Genomic DNA, 19,368 nt, shown 5'->3' on the forward strand with positions numbered 1-19,368 from the left:
CAAAGGGATGCATGTTTAATACAATCCATTATTGACTGTTTCTAACTTCCCACTGCAGGCTGCGTCTTAACATCTGTTCATTGACAGCTCTTTGTTGGTACACAGCCGAAAAATGATATGCAACATCTCTACAGCTGTGTTTTTGCAAAGTCTGCAATTCATTCATGTTCCTTTAAATAATTTAATGACAGGATGCGCCACAAAAAAGTGGAAAATAACTAAATGACTTCAATATTAATTTATTAATTAAGAATTTCACTCTCGGAGGGTGACATTTCTATACAGTACATATTCACAAACACTTTACAAATAAAGAAAGACAGCATTTTACAAATAATGCAAATAAGACACCCACAATTTATACAATGTGTTCAACGAAACCTTTAGGTTTTCATTCAGTTGAATACAGCCACTTTAACCACAGTCAATAGAAAGTGCACCAGTTACTGCTGTCACTTGGAGTCAGTCCACCTGTAATCAGAAGAATGAGATCCACAAACCACCAGATGCCAAGTCCACCCAAGGTAAGCAGCTTTCCTACTGCAGTCCCAGTGTGCCCAAGACAGAACCGATCGACACCAAAACATCCCAGGAAAAATGAATACAGTAGAGTGGTGATGAAGTAGTGCCCTGTATATCTTGAAAATCAAAGAGAATGGCTTTATTTTTGAAGTACTACATAAAGAAATAAATGAACTGGTGACAGGATTATTTATAAGAATACTTTCAAAGTAAGTGTATAGGGAAAAGCTTATAAACTAATACAGCTGTATTTACCCATAGCTATTCTTATACAGGTAAGACATTTTTAGACTCAAACTGGACCTGTACTGTGCACACATAAGTGTATTGAAGTACTTGACTGACCTCTTGTGGAACAAAATTGTAATACCAAAACATTTTATGTAATGTCAGGTTTTGTCATCACATGTTGGTTGATCTCTTTAAACTTATATGTGAAAGAAATGATAGGTAAAAAAAATATTGTTTTACTTACTTAATGCATGGCTCATTGCCTCTGAGAAACTCCCTGGGTCCGGCACACTCTATGCCATCCAATGCGGTGCATAACACTTGGGTATGATTCACATCTTTGTACGCTTGACCTCCAAACTGCAAGCAAATGTATGGTTTAACTTATTGAATACACATGTAAATGTACTAATTTTCCTATTCCCCAATGAACAATACCAGTCAAAAGCTTAGGGCAAATTATTCTTTATTTATATTTTTTCATTAGAAGAATAGTAAACTCATCACAAATATGGTAAAAAAATAAATTGAATTATAATGTGATTATTAAAGATTATTAAAGAAATGGAAATTATTAATAATAATAAAATGTATATTACATAATTAATCAAATCACCAATATTTTGTTAAAATATATCATTATTTTGTTAGGTGATAACATTCTTAAATAAGCTAACATGTGCCTAGTATTAGGCATAAAAATACTATAAAATATGCTCATTTCCCAGCTCCCCTAGAGTTAAACATTAGATTTTTACCATTTTGGAATCCATTCAGCTGATCTTCAGGTCTGGCGCTAGCACTTTTAGCATAGCTTAGCACAATCCATTGAACCTGATTAGACCATTAGCATCACGCTCAAAAATAAGAGTTTCGATATTTTTCCTGTTTAAAACTTGACTCTTCTGTAGTAACATTGTGTACTAAGACCGACAGGTATGGCTAGAAACTATACTCTTATTGTGGCGTAATAATCAAGGACTTTGCTGCTGTAACATGGCTGCAGGAGACACAATGATATTTACGCAGTGCCCGAAAATAGTCCCCTTAATAACTTTCAATAGGGGGTATGCATGTGCCATCACCTGTGACACAAAAGTGACTGTGGTTACGCCCACTAATTGGCAAAAGACAGAGCGGGAAAATTTGTGTACAGTGTGAAATAAGCGAAAACATGGGGAAAATGCGTCAAATGGGAAAAAGCTGTTGTGCGATAGAAAGGAGAAGTAAATGGATCATCCATTCCAACGTCCACTGACCACAGGTGGGTTGACAAGTAGCTAGGGTCACTATCAAGTTCAACTAAATTGACATTTTTGCGGCCACCACTAGAACAGCCAGCCATTTTACTAAATTCAAATTTTCTGTCAGTCTTAGTACACAATGTAACTACAGAAGAGTCAAGTTTTAAATAGGAAAAATATCGAAACTCTTAGGTTATTTTTGAGTGCGATGCTAATGGTCTAATCAGATTCAATGGATTATGCTAAGCTATGCTAAAAGTGCTAGCGCCAGACCCAGAAATCAGCTGAATGGATTCCAAAATGGTAAAAATCAAGTGTTTAACTCTAGGGGAGCAGGGAAGTGAGCATATCTTCAAAAAAAAGTGGAATGTCGCATTTCCTCAGTTGCCGCTGAGACAGGAGAAATACAGATTTCAGTGTTGCACTTCCTTCTTTGAATGATGTAAAACTCATCATTTTGGATAATTGAAAGAAGGAAGTCCAATATCTTTATTGAGGGAGTGAGACTACAAACACCCCTTTTCTCGGTCAAATAGGCACCAAATAATAAATGTATGTTACATTTCGACTACAAATATGACACACTTTCAATAAAGATTAATGTTTCTACGGGTGAAATGCTCCTTTAATGCATTGACACAATTACTTCTTTGTCTTTTGACCAGTAGTGTACCTTTTCCAAAACACATTTATTCCACTTGCCTTCACACACCCATAGCCCAGTTCCTGAAAAGCTGAGACATTACCACCATGATCAACAGGATCTTGACAGAATATAAATTCTTCTGGTCTGAATAAAAGAACAAAATTAATGAGCTTAAAAAACCGTAACAATTGCCCTGTTGAAAAAACAGCTAAAACCAACATGTGCTGGCTGGGTTTAGCTGGTCTTTCTGCCTGGTTTTGACCACTAAAGACCAGCTGATCCACCAGATAAAACCAGATGATCACCAACTTTGCAAAGATGGAAGAGCAACTAAAACCATCTTAGGGTGGCTTTAACTGTATTTTAACAGGTTCACACACACAATAAGCATCCAACTTATGTTGTTTAACGTTACATAAAATAAGCAGAACGTTTCAGAAGATGGGGATTTCAACTTACAGATATCGACAAAGCACCACCGGAGATGTAGGATTGTATTCATACTGATCCGTATGATTTGATGGTTCAGTAGGTATAATAACGCTTTCCGTCACATTAACGTTAACTTCGGGTAAAATAACCGATTTACTGGTCGTCACTCTGTTTCCGGGTTGCTCGGTTGAATTTTGAGAATGAATTCCACTCAGGCATTGTAAAAGCAGCACTGTAAAAAGCAGGCAGAACTGTCCGCATAATAAAATGTAATTGACTGATATCTGAGGCATGATCATCAGACTAGTAGTTGAGATTTCCCCACAGCAGTCAGGTTGGACGGCTAATGATCCAGCAAATGAACGCGATAACGCTTCCTAGCGCTGATTTTGACAGCTATTTTGACAAATGTCTGTCGACATATTCCTGGCGAATTTTATTCGATAACACGAAAATTATGTGACGCGTGCTAATCGAATATATACCATATTATTCAGAGCAAAACACACACGGGGTTAAAATTGAGTTTATCTGTTGACCAAGTAAATGTCGCGCTGTAGCGCCTTTGTGTTAAATGAACATGCAATAAAAAAAAAAAAAAAAAAAAAAAAAAAAGTAAATGTCGCGTAATGATGACATCACTTTGGTCCGCTTCGGCGGTTGCGGCTAGAAGAGATACAGCTACAGGTAAAATCTCGTGAAATCTCACCGGATGAGCGCTGTTTTCACCCAAACCTAAACCAAACATTCCGCGAGATTTGGCTGTAGCTGTATCCTCTCTAGCCATAACCATCGGCGTCACATATCGCATGAAAACTGTTCTATATTATGCAAGTATAAATTAAAACTCAGTTTGTTGTTATTTAGGTATGAATTAAACGTTATAATAATTTATTTCCTAGTTTGAATATATTTATAATTATCATTATTTTGTTAGACCATATTTTGGTGTGCACGTGATTAATCTATTGAGTATAATGTGGCTTGCAATGATAATAATTATGATGATGATGATGGTTAATTAATAAATAACAACAACAACAACAACAACAATAATAATAATAATAATTAATTATTTGTTCAGCAAACTGTTATGCCATATATTAATGTGTACATTTTTATTGTCTTGTTTAGTGATTGTAATGTGAACAATTATATTTCATGAAATTATGTTACGTTAGTTATATCTTAATATTGGCCTATAATTAAAACTGTTAAGTAGGCTACAAATAAACTAAACACGCTGAAATTGTTCACTATACATAGCTTTATACAGTAGCCCTCTTGTGGTAAAATTAGGATATGCAATTATGTTAATGGACAAATTTATATAGGACACGTATATAATGTTATGTTAATTTAAATGTATATAAATTATGAAAACAGAAACCTTTAATCCTCAAATCTGAAATAAAAAACATTGTTTGAAAAACAAAAAGAAATTGTATAAAGTTTTTACATTTTGTTCTTTATTAATGGTTGCTCTGCAACACTCAGCTTTATGCATTGGTTTATGACACCTTTATACAGCAGATAAAGACTTATGAATAAATAGGATATAATAATTTTTAATTCAGACCTTCCTCTTATTCATACCATATACTTATAATTCATATCATCACAGCTTAATTTTTTACATAAGAGTATATGTTGCTATTGCAATACACATCTCTAGAGATCCTGACATGTGTTTTGATCATTATCGAGTTTTGATCTAACCACTGATCCTGAAGTTGTAACACCGACGTGTCCAGTTTTACAATCTGATATTAATACTGAAGTTTGTGACTGTTTTCGGCCATGCATCCAGACTGGCAGAGGGGAAGGTCTGCATCGGGGTCCGTAGCTCACATTGAGAAAATGGGGATGGTGAACTTGGTAGGATACCACAGAGGAGGTGCCAGCAGGTGTAATGTAATTTTGTGGATAAGATAAAATACTCCCATGTGCTGAGACAAGCACACCCTGTAAAAGACAGCAGAAAAATACATTTGTAACACTTAACATGATTAGGGTAATAAAACAACATTTTATTTTGCACTGATACTAGTAGGTGCATCTGCAAAAGCCATTAATAAAACTAAAACAGGGATTCAATTGAAAATCAAACATTGATTCCTTTTGGGAAAAAATACTTTGGCCTATACCTGAGAGGTTGTCCTGTGTTGCTGAAAGCCAGGTGGTAAATCTGGCCTACCAATAAATCCTTGTTGCGAGGATGAAGCAGCAGATATGTAACCTTGACCCTCCTCTTCATTTAACCTTCTTGGTAACCACGGACCAGTTGCTTCAGATGCCAAAAGTGGTACAGTCCCATAATAATTAAACCGGCATACATTTGACAAAAAATGTGGTGGAACACGCAGAGAATGAAGTAGGCCAGGTGTGGGCACGTAATGGGGCCGAGCAATCGGACCCTTCTGAGAAGCATCAGTCACATCCACCGGAAAATTGTGCTGTTCTGCCTTTCTTTTATCCAAGAGTTCTGCACCCACCTCGCCATGTTTCTCATTGCTGTTGACCTCTGTGTTTTTTAAATTTTGCATCTCCTCCTCCTTTGATTCATCCTTTGGATCTTGCACTGTTGTAGAGATTTCTCTGGAATTTTGGTCATCTTGGGAAATTGATTTTGTATCTTCATTTATATCTTTCTCATCCCCGTATCCAGTAATGTCACTCTCATTCATATCTGTAGAATAAATGTTTGATAAATACATCAAAAGCTAATATTAAACATAATATTTTAAAAGGAAGAACAGATTATATGAAAGCATATGTAGTACAAAATAATTTACATTGAAAGGCTTTGACACTTATTAGACACTGATTCCAACTAAACACCTGTTGAGGTTGATGTTACAACATTTGCTTCTTGAATTAAATAATCAGATGAATTTATGTAGTTTGTGGACACATTGGCTTTTTTCGCTTCCACTTCTTCACACCTTTGATGCAACGTCTGCTTCCTAAATATTAAAAATATTTGAGTTTAGCTTAAATATATTAGGAATCTATTTGTAAGAAATTTGTGGAGGTAAAAAAATCACATTTCTCACCTTTTTTCACGTCTTCCATTTCCAGTATCACGGAATCCCTTTGCAAACGGATTATTATCGATTTTCAGCTGAGTTATCTGTTTAAAAAAAAAAAACAAAAAAAAAACAAGTGGTTGCAAGTTGTATAAAGAGATATCACAAGTGTTAATAATTGGATTAGACTTAGATTTATACTCTATGGCAGACTTTTATCTCTTTTATTCAAAGTGCATTTAATCTTTTACATTTTATATTTTTGTCAGGATTATAAACGATAAGATTACACTTGTTAACACGTCACATAATTCAAAATGCGAAACCTAAACAAACAAAAATACATTCGTTCTTAAATATTTTAAAAATTACAGTACGAAGTCAAATTAAGGTGGGGAAATGTATTCCCATTTCTTTTACTTTACCTTCTCGTTTTGGTATGCGGTCACAGCGATGAATTCTGTCTCGGGAAACACGTAAGTTTTAAAAGTACTGTAAGGAAGTTTAAGGATGTCGTTTGCTCGAACTATATGAAACCTCGGCTGATATTTGTGCATGGAGTTTAAAATGGTCTGCAGAAAAGGAAAAAAGGAAAAAAAACATCAAAAACCTGCATTAGAAATCTTGTTTGTATTTCATGAACATTTTTAAATCGACAAACATCTGTTCAGTGCTTTTCAATAGAAAAATTTGAATAGCTGCTATGCTTGTTGAATGTTGCATTATGCCCATCCAACATTTTATTCATGACAAGGAGTTAAGGTTAAACAAAAGAAATCGATTAAAAATCATAAAACAAATCAAACTACTCACAAATCCATGTTTGTCGGATATGTTGTTCGTCAGTTTCAGTTTATGAAAGGTCACAGATTTGGACATCCACTGCTCCCCAGTAGCAGGGCTGTCTGGATGGATGTACATTCGTTTTGGCATTTCTGGGTCGGCCTTTCCAGCCACCATCCATCGGGAGTTATGAAACTTGTATCTGTAGTCGTCAGCCGCAACTATATCCATTAGCAGGATGTACCTCGCCTTCCTGTCAAAGCCGGTGCAACGCACTTTAAATGAAGGAAACATTCGCCTGAAGAAAAAAGACAGGTTAACAACTTAATTCACAGTGTCAGCTGGATAAATAAACACACATGAACATTGTAGTTGATAAATATGTGATCCTCCAGCCTAAATGCGTAAATGCATATTTTGATTAGAACGGTGCGCTCTCATGCGCGTCTCCAAAAACATTTTTAATTTTTTCATAGGCAATTTTTGTTTCATACCTTCCAGACTTTGTTATGACCATCTCCGTGCCGCTTTTGTGAAACTGCCCCCACAGGTCCTTGTCTTCCAGCTGCACCACGGGGTCATCCTCAGGTGCCAGGTCGGGGTCTCTCGTCTCCACAGGCAGGTGCGCAGAAGACGCGGCTTCTTTAAGTGACAAACGAATGGAATTATGAATCACGTTCCCGAACTGCTGTTTCCCGTACTCAACTGGAAAGAAACGAGACTGCTGTCCAAGCATGGGACCGGTTGTGAAGTCTGAGGGACTGGCCGGTATAAAGTGGTGATAAGCCATCCTCTCAACTTGCGCAGGCGTCTGCTTGTAAAGTTATTTTACAGTGAAGCACTTCATCCTCACAACGTAGATAACAGCCCCTCGGTAAAGTAGTATTCAGCATTCACCTCGGTTATAATATGGCTAAATTATTAAACTTTGTAACTAAGAAGTACACGTGTTACTTGACTCCACGGGAGTCACATTTGAAACTCCTTACCACGTTTTTAAGTTGTAAGAATTGACTCAACTATTTTGTTCGTATTTGTCTTGTTAAACAAAAACATGCTTGGTTGTTTAAGGTAATTTTTAGGTCCCGTCCGCAAAAATAAACCATAGGAACTTGAGGCTACTGACCGAAATTGCAGACAGCAGGATGGTTTGTGGTCGGGACGAATCAGTGTACTCTTTAAAGTCACTGTTTTTTTACTGGCTCCTTGGAAACATCTAAGCCAATTGTTTTTCGTGAGGGCGTGGTTAATTGATTTTTCAAAGAAGCAACTGCAACTAACAGATCTGATACAAATGAAGCATCAGCTGTCTAGATAAATGTGTTAAACGTGTCGTAAATAAAGTGAAGAACAGTCCAGCATTTACACAATTTACACAATATCATATGTCAAAAATTACAATTATTTTGTTGTAACAATTATTTAGCAAAAAAGCATAAACAAACCTTGTTATTATTTTATAAATCTATAATACAGAGTAAAATATGAAATTTGAGCATGCATATTGCATATTCTCTTTAAGGATTTTCAGCTTTTGCCTTTAATCAGAAAATGAAGAGTTGCATATTAAATCAATTGCAGAAATCCTTGTTCAGCAGTCTGTTAACTTAAACTTTTAAATCAGAGCTGTAGGTCAAAATAGGTGAAATAGTGTTAAATTAATGTACTGTAGTAGTCACTTGATAACATATGTATATATTATGTTTGATATTTTGTGTTGTACTGGTATTTGTGTGTTTGTATTTGTTTTGCACAAATGTGAGACGGAATAAGTGATTGGAAGCAAGACCATTTTTGGGAGGAATCCTGAAACAAGCAACCAGATATAAATAATTATCAATGTTTTTTTAACCATAATAAAAGAATAGCCCCATAAATCTATTTACAACATATTTACTGCCATATTATTAGTAAGTGCATATCAGTAGGCCGTCGTCAGCTATGAGGTCACAGAGGTCTACATACTAATATCTGACAACATGGGGTGAAGAAAAACAAACTGGCATCATTTAAATAGGGCACATTATTCGGCGTGGGCAGGTAATAGGCTTTATGCACAGCTGCACTACTCCCTGATCTTCAGCCAGCTCCTTGTTCCTGTCTTCCATTTTTGGCCAAACTGATTAATCCAGGTGTGTCTGATTATTGTTGTTGTGACTACTGAGGTCAGGCACACCTGGATTAATCAGTTTGTTTGTGACTACTGAGGTCAGGCACACCTGGATCAGTTTGTCCAATAATGGCAGACAGGAAACAAGGACCTGGCTGAAGTTCAGGAAGTAGTGCAGCTGGGTATAAAGCCTATTGCTAACAGGTCACAGAACACTGTTTGGTAAGACCAATGCAATAATCATTATGTCTGTAAGAAACAGCATCAACATAAAAAAATTGTGATCTAATAACAAGGAGCTAATATAACAATGTCCTACCCCAAATTAGACAGTGTGAAACGGGTTAAGGCAGAATACATTACAGTAATAATAAAGTATGCTTGAAACTAAACCTAGATACATACTAGCAAGTACATAGTTATAGCCTACTTAAATTGATTTTAGTGTAATGAAATAAATAGAGTCTCAAAATAGTATGTTGTAGAATTAGATGTTCTTAAGTTTATCTTGAGTCCTAAGGACAAATTTGGTATATTGATATATTAGCAAAAAAATAGTGACTGCACACTCACTTTCAAAATAATTTTATTTTAACCAACGTTTCGGCAAATAGCCTTTGTCAGGGTATGTATACATTATTTTGCAAGTGAGTGTGCAGTCACTATATTTTTTTGCTATATATTTGGATATATTCTTTTTGACTTGCACCTCGGCCGGAGTGCGTTTGTTTCATTTTTTGATATTGATATATTAACCACAAAATTTGTGCCAGAAAACAGTTAATTTAGGCTAATTAAATAATGAGTATTTTAGTGCACTTTTTCACCCGGGATAGCATTTGTTAATTCACCCATTGCTACGGCAATGCATATCAGTATAAATAAAATGAGTTTTAAAAAAGGATCAGCCTTGACCCAAACAATACAGTTATTCTGATGTTACATAGATTTTAATACAGTCTGAAGAACAGACAACAGGACATATAAAAATATTGACAGAAGTGATGCTTTTTTAAGACTTTCGCATAAAATTACCCCTCCCACTCACCTCCCACAAGACCACCCATAATCAATCTTAATCCTAAATGCTTCAAAAGCACTACAATAAAATCCACACGCTTTAGCTCACTAATACAAAGCTGTTTTCCAGCCTCTTGCGTATATCTTTTCAGATCAACCGTCCCTTCATGCTGTAACACATTTTTAGCACCATCTCCTTATATCATGCTGTGACATGAGAGGACTGTTACTGCGGATTCAACCCCAGCAAAGCTGATGCTTTGATTGGCCTGGATGGATTAGGCGGTGTATTCGGTTACAAGTTTTTATTGCAGAAGAGTTTTGGCTGCACATTCTATAAAGGACAGAGTGTAACCAGCGGATCAGAACGCTCGACCCCTTAAAGTGCCAAAACCACTGGTTGTGTAACTCATATTACACATATTCACAAATTTAACCCTTCTAGCCAATCATTTGGATATGAAGGTTTGAACCATTTTTTTTAGTATAAAGCTGAAACAGTCCGTCTAATAGAGGATATAATATTCCTGATTCAATATCCTGAAGGCATTGCGCTTTATAATGGCTTTCTCTGAGAGGAAGGATAGCTGGCGTCACTTTTGTGTTGTTATTTATTGTTGGATATATTGCCTGGCAGCACATGGCTGCATTATAGGGAAAGTGCTAAACATATCCTGCCTACATGTAAATACGGAGTCATTTTGTTGAAAACAATCTCTGGTCTTAATTGAAAGGTTTTATTCTTGTTGGGCTTTCTATTCTCATTCATATTTCTGTGTCTCATTAAATAAGTATTATACAATATTAGCATAAAATGTCACAGAAAACAGTAAATCACAAAGATGTATTTAGTTGGATTTGCAAAGACTGGGTCACATAAGCTCTCTCAAAAAAATGTCATTTGAGGAAGGATGTTGAAAACTTTCCTCAGGGCCGTACAGCTTTATTCCATGACCACCTTTTAGTAACATTTGCATTATTTCACGCCCTGCTTCTTTAATTGGTAAATCTGTGAATTTATGACGATGCTCTGCCATGACAGCTTTATTTCCTGTGTTCAGCTGCTCTGTTATGGTAACTGAGAGTTAAAAGGAAAAGATCCACATACAGGATTAAGAGAGTTATGCCATCTGCAGCCATCCACTACTGATGACTCAGGCATAACTGGGCAAACCTGCCTGTCAATCATTCCTACATCAAAGAGGGACAGCCTAAAATTTGTCAGAGAGAGAGAGAGAGGCCATGATGCCAGTCTTAAATATTGTGGGAACACTAACAGGCATTGTGTGTAATCTAACACCACGGGTAAATAGCAGTGCTCTGTGCCACCAACACCCACTACTGACCACTTAGATCTACACTAAAGTTAAGTTGTCGCTGGATAGAAAAGTTTTGAAGCTTAAGGCTTGTCACAGATTTCAAACAGGACCTTTGACGTTGTAATTTCTCAGTTAATATTGTGACCAGCAAGATTATTGAGCAAGAAACTGCAAAACACCCAGCTCATGTATTGCATCTGTTGCTTTTTGCAATCTTGAGTACAAGGGCATTCATAAACCTTTACAACAGTCAAAGCATGCAGACGACTCCGGGCTGGATACGCACCGGAGCTGCAGACTTCAGCGCAGATCTGGCATCTTTAATTTTAAGTCTGAGATTTGTCAAAGGATGGAAAAATAAAGAATATCCCTAATGGAAGGAAATTAAAGTTCTCTATGCCTCTTATCTTATACTGTACTTCACTGAATGGGCAAAAATGGTCTCAGTGTGCCCATCTCTTAACACCTCAGCTGTTTATTTAGAAAGGCTGTGATGAATAGTCGGCCACTAACAGACTAGTGTGACTGGAACTATTTAGACAGTGGAGGTGAGAGGAATTTAGTTAAACAGTGGAACTGAGAAGGTGTAAGAAGAGGGAGAACTTGCAACAGAGCACAGGGACATGAGAGAAGTGTACATATGCTCAGAAATATAAAGGAAAGGCCAACTTTTGTAAGTCCATTGTTTTCATGATTTTCATCTGCAATGAAGTAAACAGGAGAAATCAGCGTGTCTGTTCAGACAGTCGTTCTGGGAACAGGTCCAAAAGCAGATGAATGAGGGAAAAGAAAGTAAATGACCGATTGTCAGAGGGAGCCTGCAATGAAGTCATTAATCTGATTCACATCCAAGTAAAGAACATCACTTCCTGAAAATAATGTTTGCTAATAGATAACTACAGGAAAGCAAAGAGATTAGTCTTTACTTAGATCCATAATACCTGTTTTAAAAGCATGGCATAGGACCGAACAATATTTTGACATATCCATAGCTTCCGAATGAGGTATATAATAATAAATAAATAAAATAATAATTCTGGCAGTACGAATCTATTCTTGACTGAGCCTTTGAGAATCATTGTACATTTTTCTAGTCAGATTTATTTTGGATTTTCCTTGAAAGTGCATCTAAATGTTGTGTCCTTCCACGATTCTTTTTTAATGTGAAACGATCATATAATGTTATATTAGATGTATACTATGTTATTATGATTTAATACATTATTGTTGAATAGACCTTTGATGACTCAAGCATGAATACTCTACAGAATAAAATTAATTATTTTGCAAAGAAATGACAGCTGGGTGTCTGAATCTAAGAGAACCCCTAAGCGGAGCCCAGGTGAAAGCTGTTTTTGAGATCCAAAAAGATGCCCAATGAATAACCTTGTACTGAAGGTTATTTTTTGTGAAGAAATGCTAGACAGAGAAAAGCAGCACAATTGTTCGGCACTGTTTGGGGTGATGAGAAAAACATCTTATGGGTTTGCACTTGATAAAGAAAGAAATCAATTTCATTGCCACATCTGCACTTCAAAAATTAAATACAACTTTCTCTCTTGCACAGCTATTGATCAGTGTTGGGAGGTCAATGATAACTGGCATTGTAAAACGTACTTTGATTCGGATGAAGGTCGGTCCCCATGAAGTAATGAAACACATTTCTAATACTGGCTTTGTTCAGTTATTGCTTAAAAACTTGTCGAAGAGACTGGGGCTATGGGTGGTTAGCGAGTTTTATACAAGTAATCTTAGTTATTCTCTGAAAGGCAAAGCAAGTTTAAAATGTCATATTTAATTTTATGCAATTTTATATATACAATTATTATTTATTTTTGCCTAATATGGCTCTGTAATTAGGTTAATGTGTTCAAAACTGTATTTTTGATCATTTATTTGATTAATGTAAATAAGCTGACTCAGTACTCACTTCAACATACAAGAGGTCTGTGTGTCATGACACTGAAATGAAATCAAACAGCTTTGGTGACAGTCACTATGTATAGCTGATCTGAGATCACTTTAGAAGTTTCGTTTTGCAAATGTTTGGATTTTGTAAGGGGAAACCTCAGATCTGCTCTCAGCGGGAAAATGTGTAAGGCTCAGGGGATATGGCTCATTGAAACACAACTAATCCTATGAACAGTCACGCCAAAAAGACAGTATTGATGTTTTTGAGCAGTGAAAACCTACTCTGGAAGATTAGGAAAGGTCTGCCAGGCTCCGTAAACCTGTGATTAAAAGCTGTAGTAGTCCTTAGAGTATTAAACATGAATCTGAGTAATGAACAGAGAGGGAAGGGGTAAATAAAGGAAGCTTTTCGGTAAATTAAATTAGATGTAAACATGTATATTTTAGGAGTCTTACATAAGGCATCTGATGTTCAGTTATTTAAATAGAAACTAAAGTTTTAACACTTGTATTCATTTTTTTTACAATAAAAAAACTGAATAATAACTGAAATTAAATAATATAAATTAATTCAAAGATATATTTATTGAATTATATAGCGCACAGTAATTATCTTATATTTGTTGTCTTAATCTTTAAGCATAGCGGTAATCGGTTTTAATCTTTTTTTTACAGTATTGATGGTAAAGAAAAGGTTTTTACTTAGCATTTTTTCTAAGCCCTTCAGATGGATGACTGAGGAATGCTGCTAGCACAGTATGTGAATTGCAAAATCAATAAGCAGCTATACACTTACAGCAGATATACACATTTATAGCATACTTATAAATTACTCCATTAGTGGCTAATTCTTCCAATTAAATCCTTTTGTAAAAGCTTTTTATAAAAAGGTGCAATAATTTACACTAAAATTAGACAGAGAACGTAAGGCACTTAATATGCAGTCTGAATGAACTGTTAAATGATTGTTGTTATTGAAGTTTTATTTATTTATGTATTTATTTACTTTTTGATTAAACGTCAATCTGATACACTTTCATCTTAAAAGCATAATAATTAAAATGTGTAAAAAATCAATTTCTATAGACTCCTTCTTTTCTTTTGGCTGCTTGTATTGTTTTTCTATTTCTATTTGCTTCAGTCAAGTGATTTACTCTCTTTATATCAATAAGTCTGGATTGACTTTGCAATGCAATAAAGCCAATAAAACTATGTTAATTAAAGCTTTGTGGGGCCTTTGGGGTTTAATATTTATTGAAGTGTATGATCAAAGAAGTAAACAGTAAATACGAAGACAGAAAGTGATGAGCTAACAACTGTATAATACATTTCTCTATTACATTGTTCTTTTGTTGCATTTACAAAAAATTGCCAGATTGTTACTGAGTTTGTAGTAATAAAAAACAAAAATTACAATTAATATTACTAAGTCTTAGTAGTAATTAAAAGTTGTTTATAAGCTGTATTACATTTTACTCATTAAGGTCAAGTCAACAAGGGCAGAGTTTTCTTTAAACACAATCACCCCAGCTTTAATGTGTGTTGGTGTTTGTTTGTAAATTTTTGTTTGTAGGTGTGCATTCTTTAAGGTCAACATTGAGCCGTAACTGTATATAAACACCATCTTAAAGAAGCCTTTGAATTCTGGTTGTTTACACAGAATCCACTGTGCATAATAAACTGAAGTCAATTATATTGAACATTTCGGTACACTGCTTTTTGACAAATTTGGTTGTTGACTCTTTTTATTACATTTATAAAATCACAGCTTTTTCCTTGATCCCATCTGTCAGTCAGCATCACTGCATGTATATATCTGTATATTTTTTAGGCTACAAGCCTTTATTTCAAGCCTGCGTATGATCTAACTGCATTCACAAAGAGTTTCTGGTGTTGCTTTGACCACAGATGGATCTGAGAGGTCTGGAAATGTTTGGAATTTATCATGTCTGCCTGTGAAATGACTTTGTGTGGATGTGATTGATGTGCCATTGTGCCAAAGAATAAAATATTTTTATTAGAAACAATCATCTTATTCTTTTTTTTTAATTAACAAGCCAGCTGATATCTGTTAATTTGACATTTTAAAATGTGAAAATATTTTTTTCCTAAATACTTAATTTCTAGCCTGTATTTTCCACCGAAAGGCATTCATAGATCTGTTACATTTTCAATAAATTACATTAATGTTTCAAACTAAATTTAATTTACAGTATGTGAAATTTCAGCTATTTTAAAAGTTTCTCCCTTGAAAGACAAAGTGTCACAATGCCAAAGGACAGTCAGCACCACATTCATTGGTATGATTGTATAAACAAATAAATTGAGCAAACGACAGGCTTGCTCTAATGTTAATGAGGCGTATTGATCAGATTCAACAATAAAAATCGGCAGACAGATAATAGTTAAGTGCAGGCTTTTCTGGGACAACACGTCACATTTTAAATAAAAGCCTTTCTTAGGGAAGATGATTCAGGAAATGTATTGCAAGATAATGTACTGATATTCATCAACTAAATGGCAGCTTAACAAATCAAACAATTTAAACAACTTACCAAATATTTCATATAAACATCTATTATGTTTATAAATTAGATTTACATCAATATTCAACCAAAAGGCATTTATGACAATTTGTTGCCAAAAAAAAGGTTATTTATGCTGTTATTATTATATAATTATTTGTGTTAACTACTATAATATCCTGATAAAAATGCAGCTTCCATATAAAGTATATACATCACTTGTATACACTAGGAATAAAAAAATGAGCTATTAGTACACTAGACAAAATTAAATAAATAAAAACATGCACTTTAACAGTCAAATAGACACTTAAGAAAACACGGTTGGTGTGAATTATTGATTGGAAGACGCTGATGAGGATTGTTTGGATCTGTGCTGTTTAATTAAGAAAATGTGCTCTTTCTCTTTCTTTCTCTTTTGTCAGCACAAACATCTCAATGGAAGAACAGGCGCTGAAGGCACTTCAGCATAAAAAGCCCATCATCCCTCATGTGGATCTTCATCCTGCCTGTAATTACAGCCTTCAATTCACACAGTGTGAAAATTTATGTCTAAAGGTGTTCTGAATGTCGGCTGTCTGCACTAAGATATACAAGGCGGATACAACTGTGGATAATCTTGTACATCGTGGGCAACACAAGCCGATACAAGAAGAATTAAGGATTCTTCATTATCAAATTATTAAAAGGAGGACCATCGTAAAGGAGAACAGGCATAATGTGATATTAGATTGTGTCTCATACAAATAGACAATTTGTTAAAATCTCTTTTATTTATAAGCACTTTGAAAAAAGTGTGCGCTAAATGAATAAATGTAAATGTCATCCTATGTGGGGAAAAAGTAACCCTGTTTGTGAAATTCTTAAAGTTTGATTTCAGTCATTTCACACTGATTTTAAAGTTATATTTTTCACCGAATGCTCTTTACATTATGTAGACATTTTATGTAAACAGTAAATTACAAAAAAAATACTTAAGCTGGGATTTTACAAGCAGTGTCACTAATGTATATAGCCTTGAAGAAATGATTTTGTTAGCAATACATTTATTAAATAAAGAAATCTGCTGCAGTATGTGTATTACAGAATGAACAGGTGCAGCCTGGTGTGAAAGGATCTGTCACAAAAACACGATTATAGGCCCTGAATGATTGGTGATGGAGTATTAAAACAGCAGGGGATATTGGCCTCACAAATATAGATTTCACCGAATGAGGTTCAGTAAAGCAGCTGCATGCAATGGTCTGCTTACAGAGAACAAAGAGTCTGTAAAGGGTTAAAGTTCTGTGTGTGAAAATCTACTTTCGGCTAGGCCAAATACTTTACTTGCCCCAAATCGGTATCACTTACACAAAATGTATCGCTTTCCTGCAGAAAGCCAGCAGTGTATGTGTGGAAATCAGTTTAAATGAACCAATGAAATAATTAAATTAATGCTTGGCCCCCTTTTCTACACAATCTAAACAGAGAATTTCCATTCAGGGTATTCATTTTATGTCTCAGCTGTCTTTTCAGCCTTAACTGGGGTATGTTTGTCCAGGAAGCGCTCATTATGATCTTAGACAATTTTCTGGCCCCAAGCTACTTGATCCATGACAAGCTTTACACCTCCTTATCTTGTCCTTTAGGGAAAGTGTTGGCAAGTACAAGACATGCTAATCGTGTTACGGTTAACACTGATATAAAGGCATCGGCATCCTGCTAGCTAAACAAAAAGATTTATGCTAATTAAATATCTATTATTGAAAGACCATAGTTCGGAGGTCCGTAGCATACAGTACAGTACCGTATTATATTTTTTAAGTAAATATTAAAAGCTGTCTGCTATACAGGCCAGAGAAACTACTATGAAAATGTATTGTATGTGCGTTTTGCAATCTTCTTGCTCATATGCAATAGTTGGATCTAAACTGTACAGGTAGAACTTGTATGCTGAATGTTTGTAGACCTCTCTTTGTAACACAGGCTATTGTGCACTTAGCAAACTGGAAAAACATGTACCTTTACAGTGCCTTGTTAAATATAAAAGACTTACACTTTGAATTAATTCTGGCAAAACTATTTTTTTTCAGTAGCTGATTTAGGTTAATGATGTAAAGTAGTATTGTTATTTTCACATTTGATTTGATTTTGTTGGATGAATTTCACACAGAAGAAAAAAATCTATTTAATATTTCTGTACTGTTTTACTGGTGTGTTTTCTTAGTCATTCATGTAGAGCAAATATGTATTCTAATGAGCATAACTACACCAAATTTTAGGCAACAATATATATATATATATATATATATATATATATATATATATATATATATATAATTATTATTTTAAATAGGTTTTTATGCCATCATATGATCATTTTAATAAAACATCACAAATCACTGTGTAAACATTGTAGCGACTTGGTTTGCTGAAATTAACTGAGATTTACTGCAGGTAAAGTGAACTAATGGCATTCCTGTACAATAGATAAGGATGCAGTCCTGTCATGAAATAATATAATTGGTAAAGACCATAAAAGTGGATTACAGAATGGAAGAGCTGTAATATGTTTGATAAAGTTTGATAGGATTATTAGGGAAGTTTAAAAAACAGGTTTTTCAAGAAGTTCATTGTATCTCTTTCTTGATATGATCACCATTGGCTGAGAAACAGTTATGGATAGATACTCCGACCATGAGTAGACTAATGGATTTCAATAACTTCATTTACGATTCTATTTGGATTTACCTCAACACATAAACTGCATCACTCTGGGTAGTCTGGGATGGCAGTCGGATTTCACTGAAGGAATCCGTTGAAGTATTGAAGGTCTGTTTAAAGAGTAAAATGTCAAAGGTGAACTAAATAGTCAAAATAGCCTCAAGTCTACATAAGTATATGTCAAGCGACATCTATTGGTGAATGACATGAACTACAATCAGAGATTTGTATATAAAATATTCAAAACAAGTAATTAAAATACAAGCATTAAGATAACTCGTTTGTTTCTATTTGTTTCTGGACAGCAGTCAGTGTGCACGCTTACTAAGCAGGTAAGCCAAACAAATCAAAAGCTTCAAAAACATAAAGTTCGAATGTCTATTGTCTACGGTTATTTACTGCCAAATCTTTACACATTATCTCTCCTTTATTCGAGCAATGGCAAACAAATGAACGTATAGCTATTAAAAAGCAAATATTTGACATAAGATGATTAACGTCGAGAATCAGTCACTGCTTTTCTCACCTGCTGATTGCAATGGTTTCAACTTTCCATGTAAATTACAATATTTGCATACCAGCCAGTTATTGCGGTTTAGGATGACAGATTTAGGACATGAGAGTTTGCATTTTAGTTTAGCGTTAGATTTAGATTTATATCTCATTTTTATATTTACATGTACAAAAATGTATATTATATCGTATATAACATGCTACCGAGTTTTAATTAACAATGTGTTTTCTTATCAATGTGTCTGTAAATAATATACTAATTTACTTTTAAGATATAGATACAGATATTGAAGAGATAGTTTAATTTTCCTGAGCATTCTTATTGGCCCACATACACATCAAACACGAAAGCACAGAGAAATTGTAATTGGCCGAAAAGA

The 19,368-nt window shown here is 34.8% G+C and overlaps 2 protein-coding genes across 2 annotated transcripts; both read right to left on the bottom strand.

Annotated features, from left to right (window-relative positions):
• Positions 1-223: 223 nt before the first annotated feature.
• tm2d2 (TM2 domain containing 2) lies at positions 224-3,623 on the bottom strand. The gene is made up of 4 exons (XM_065250304.1): positions 3,103-3,623; positions 2,700-2,787; positions 998-1,113; positions 224-638 (listed from the first exon to the last, which is right to left on the bottom strand). The coding sequence occupies exons 1-4, from the start codon at positions 3,372-3,374 to the stop codon at positions 425-427; spliced, it is 690 nt and encodes a 229-aa protein (XP_065106376.1). The 5' UTR covers positions 3,375-3,623; the 3' UTR covers positions 224-424.
• A 1,020-nt stretch (positions 3,624-4,643) lies between these two features.
• tbx3b (T-box transcription factor 3b) lies at positions 4,644-7,928 on the bottom strand. Its single transcript, XM_065250010.2, has 7 exons — positions 7,382-7,928; positions 6,918-7,185; positions 6,530-6,676; positions 6,132-6,208; positions 5,917-6,041; positions 5,223-5,764; positions 4,644-5,040 (listed from the first exon to the last, which is right to left on the bottom strand). The coding sequence occupies exons 1-7, from the start codon at positions 7,675-7,677 to the stop codon at positions 4,747-4,749; spliced, it is 1,749 nt and encodes a 582-aa protein (XP_065106082.1). The 5' UTR covers positions 7,678-7,928; the 3' UTR covers positions 4,644-4,746.
• Positions 7,929-19,368: the final 11,440 nt, after the last annotated feature.

Source organism: Paramisgurnus dabryanus, chromosome 5, assembly GCF_030506205.2.
Source record: "Paramisgurnus dabryanus chromosome 5, PD_genome_1.1, whole genome shotgun sequence".
In the NCBI taxonomy this organism is placed as follows: Eukaryota; Metazoa; Chordata; class Actinopteri; order Cypriniformes; family Cobitidae; genus Paramisgurnus; species Paramisgurnus dabryanus.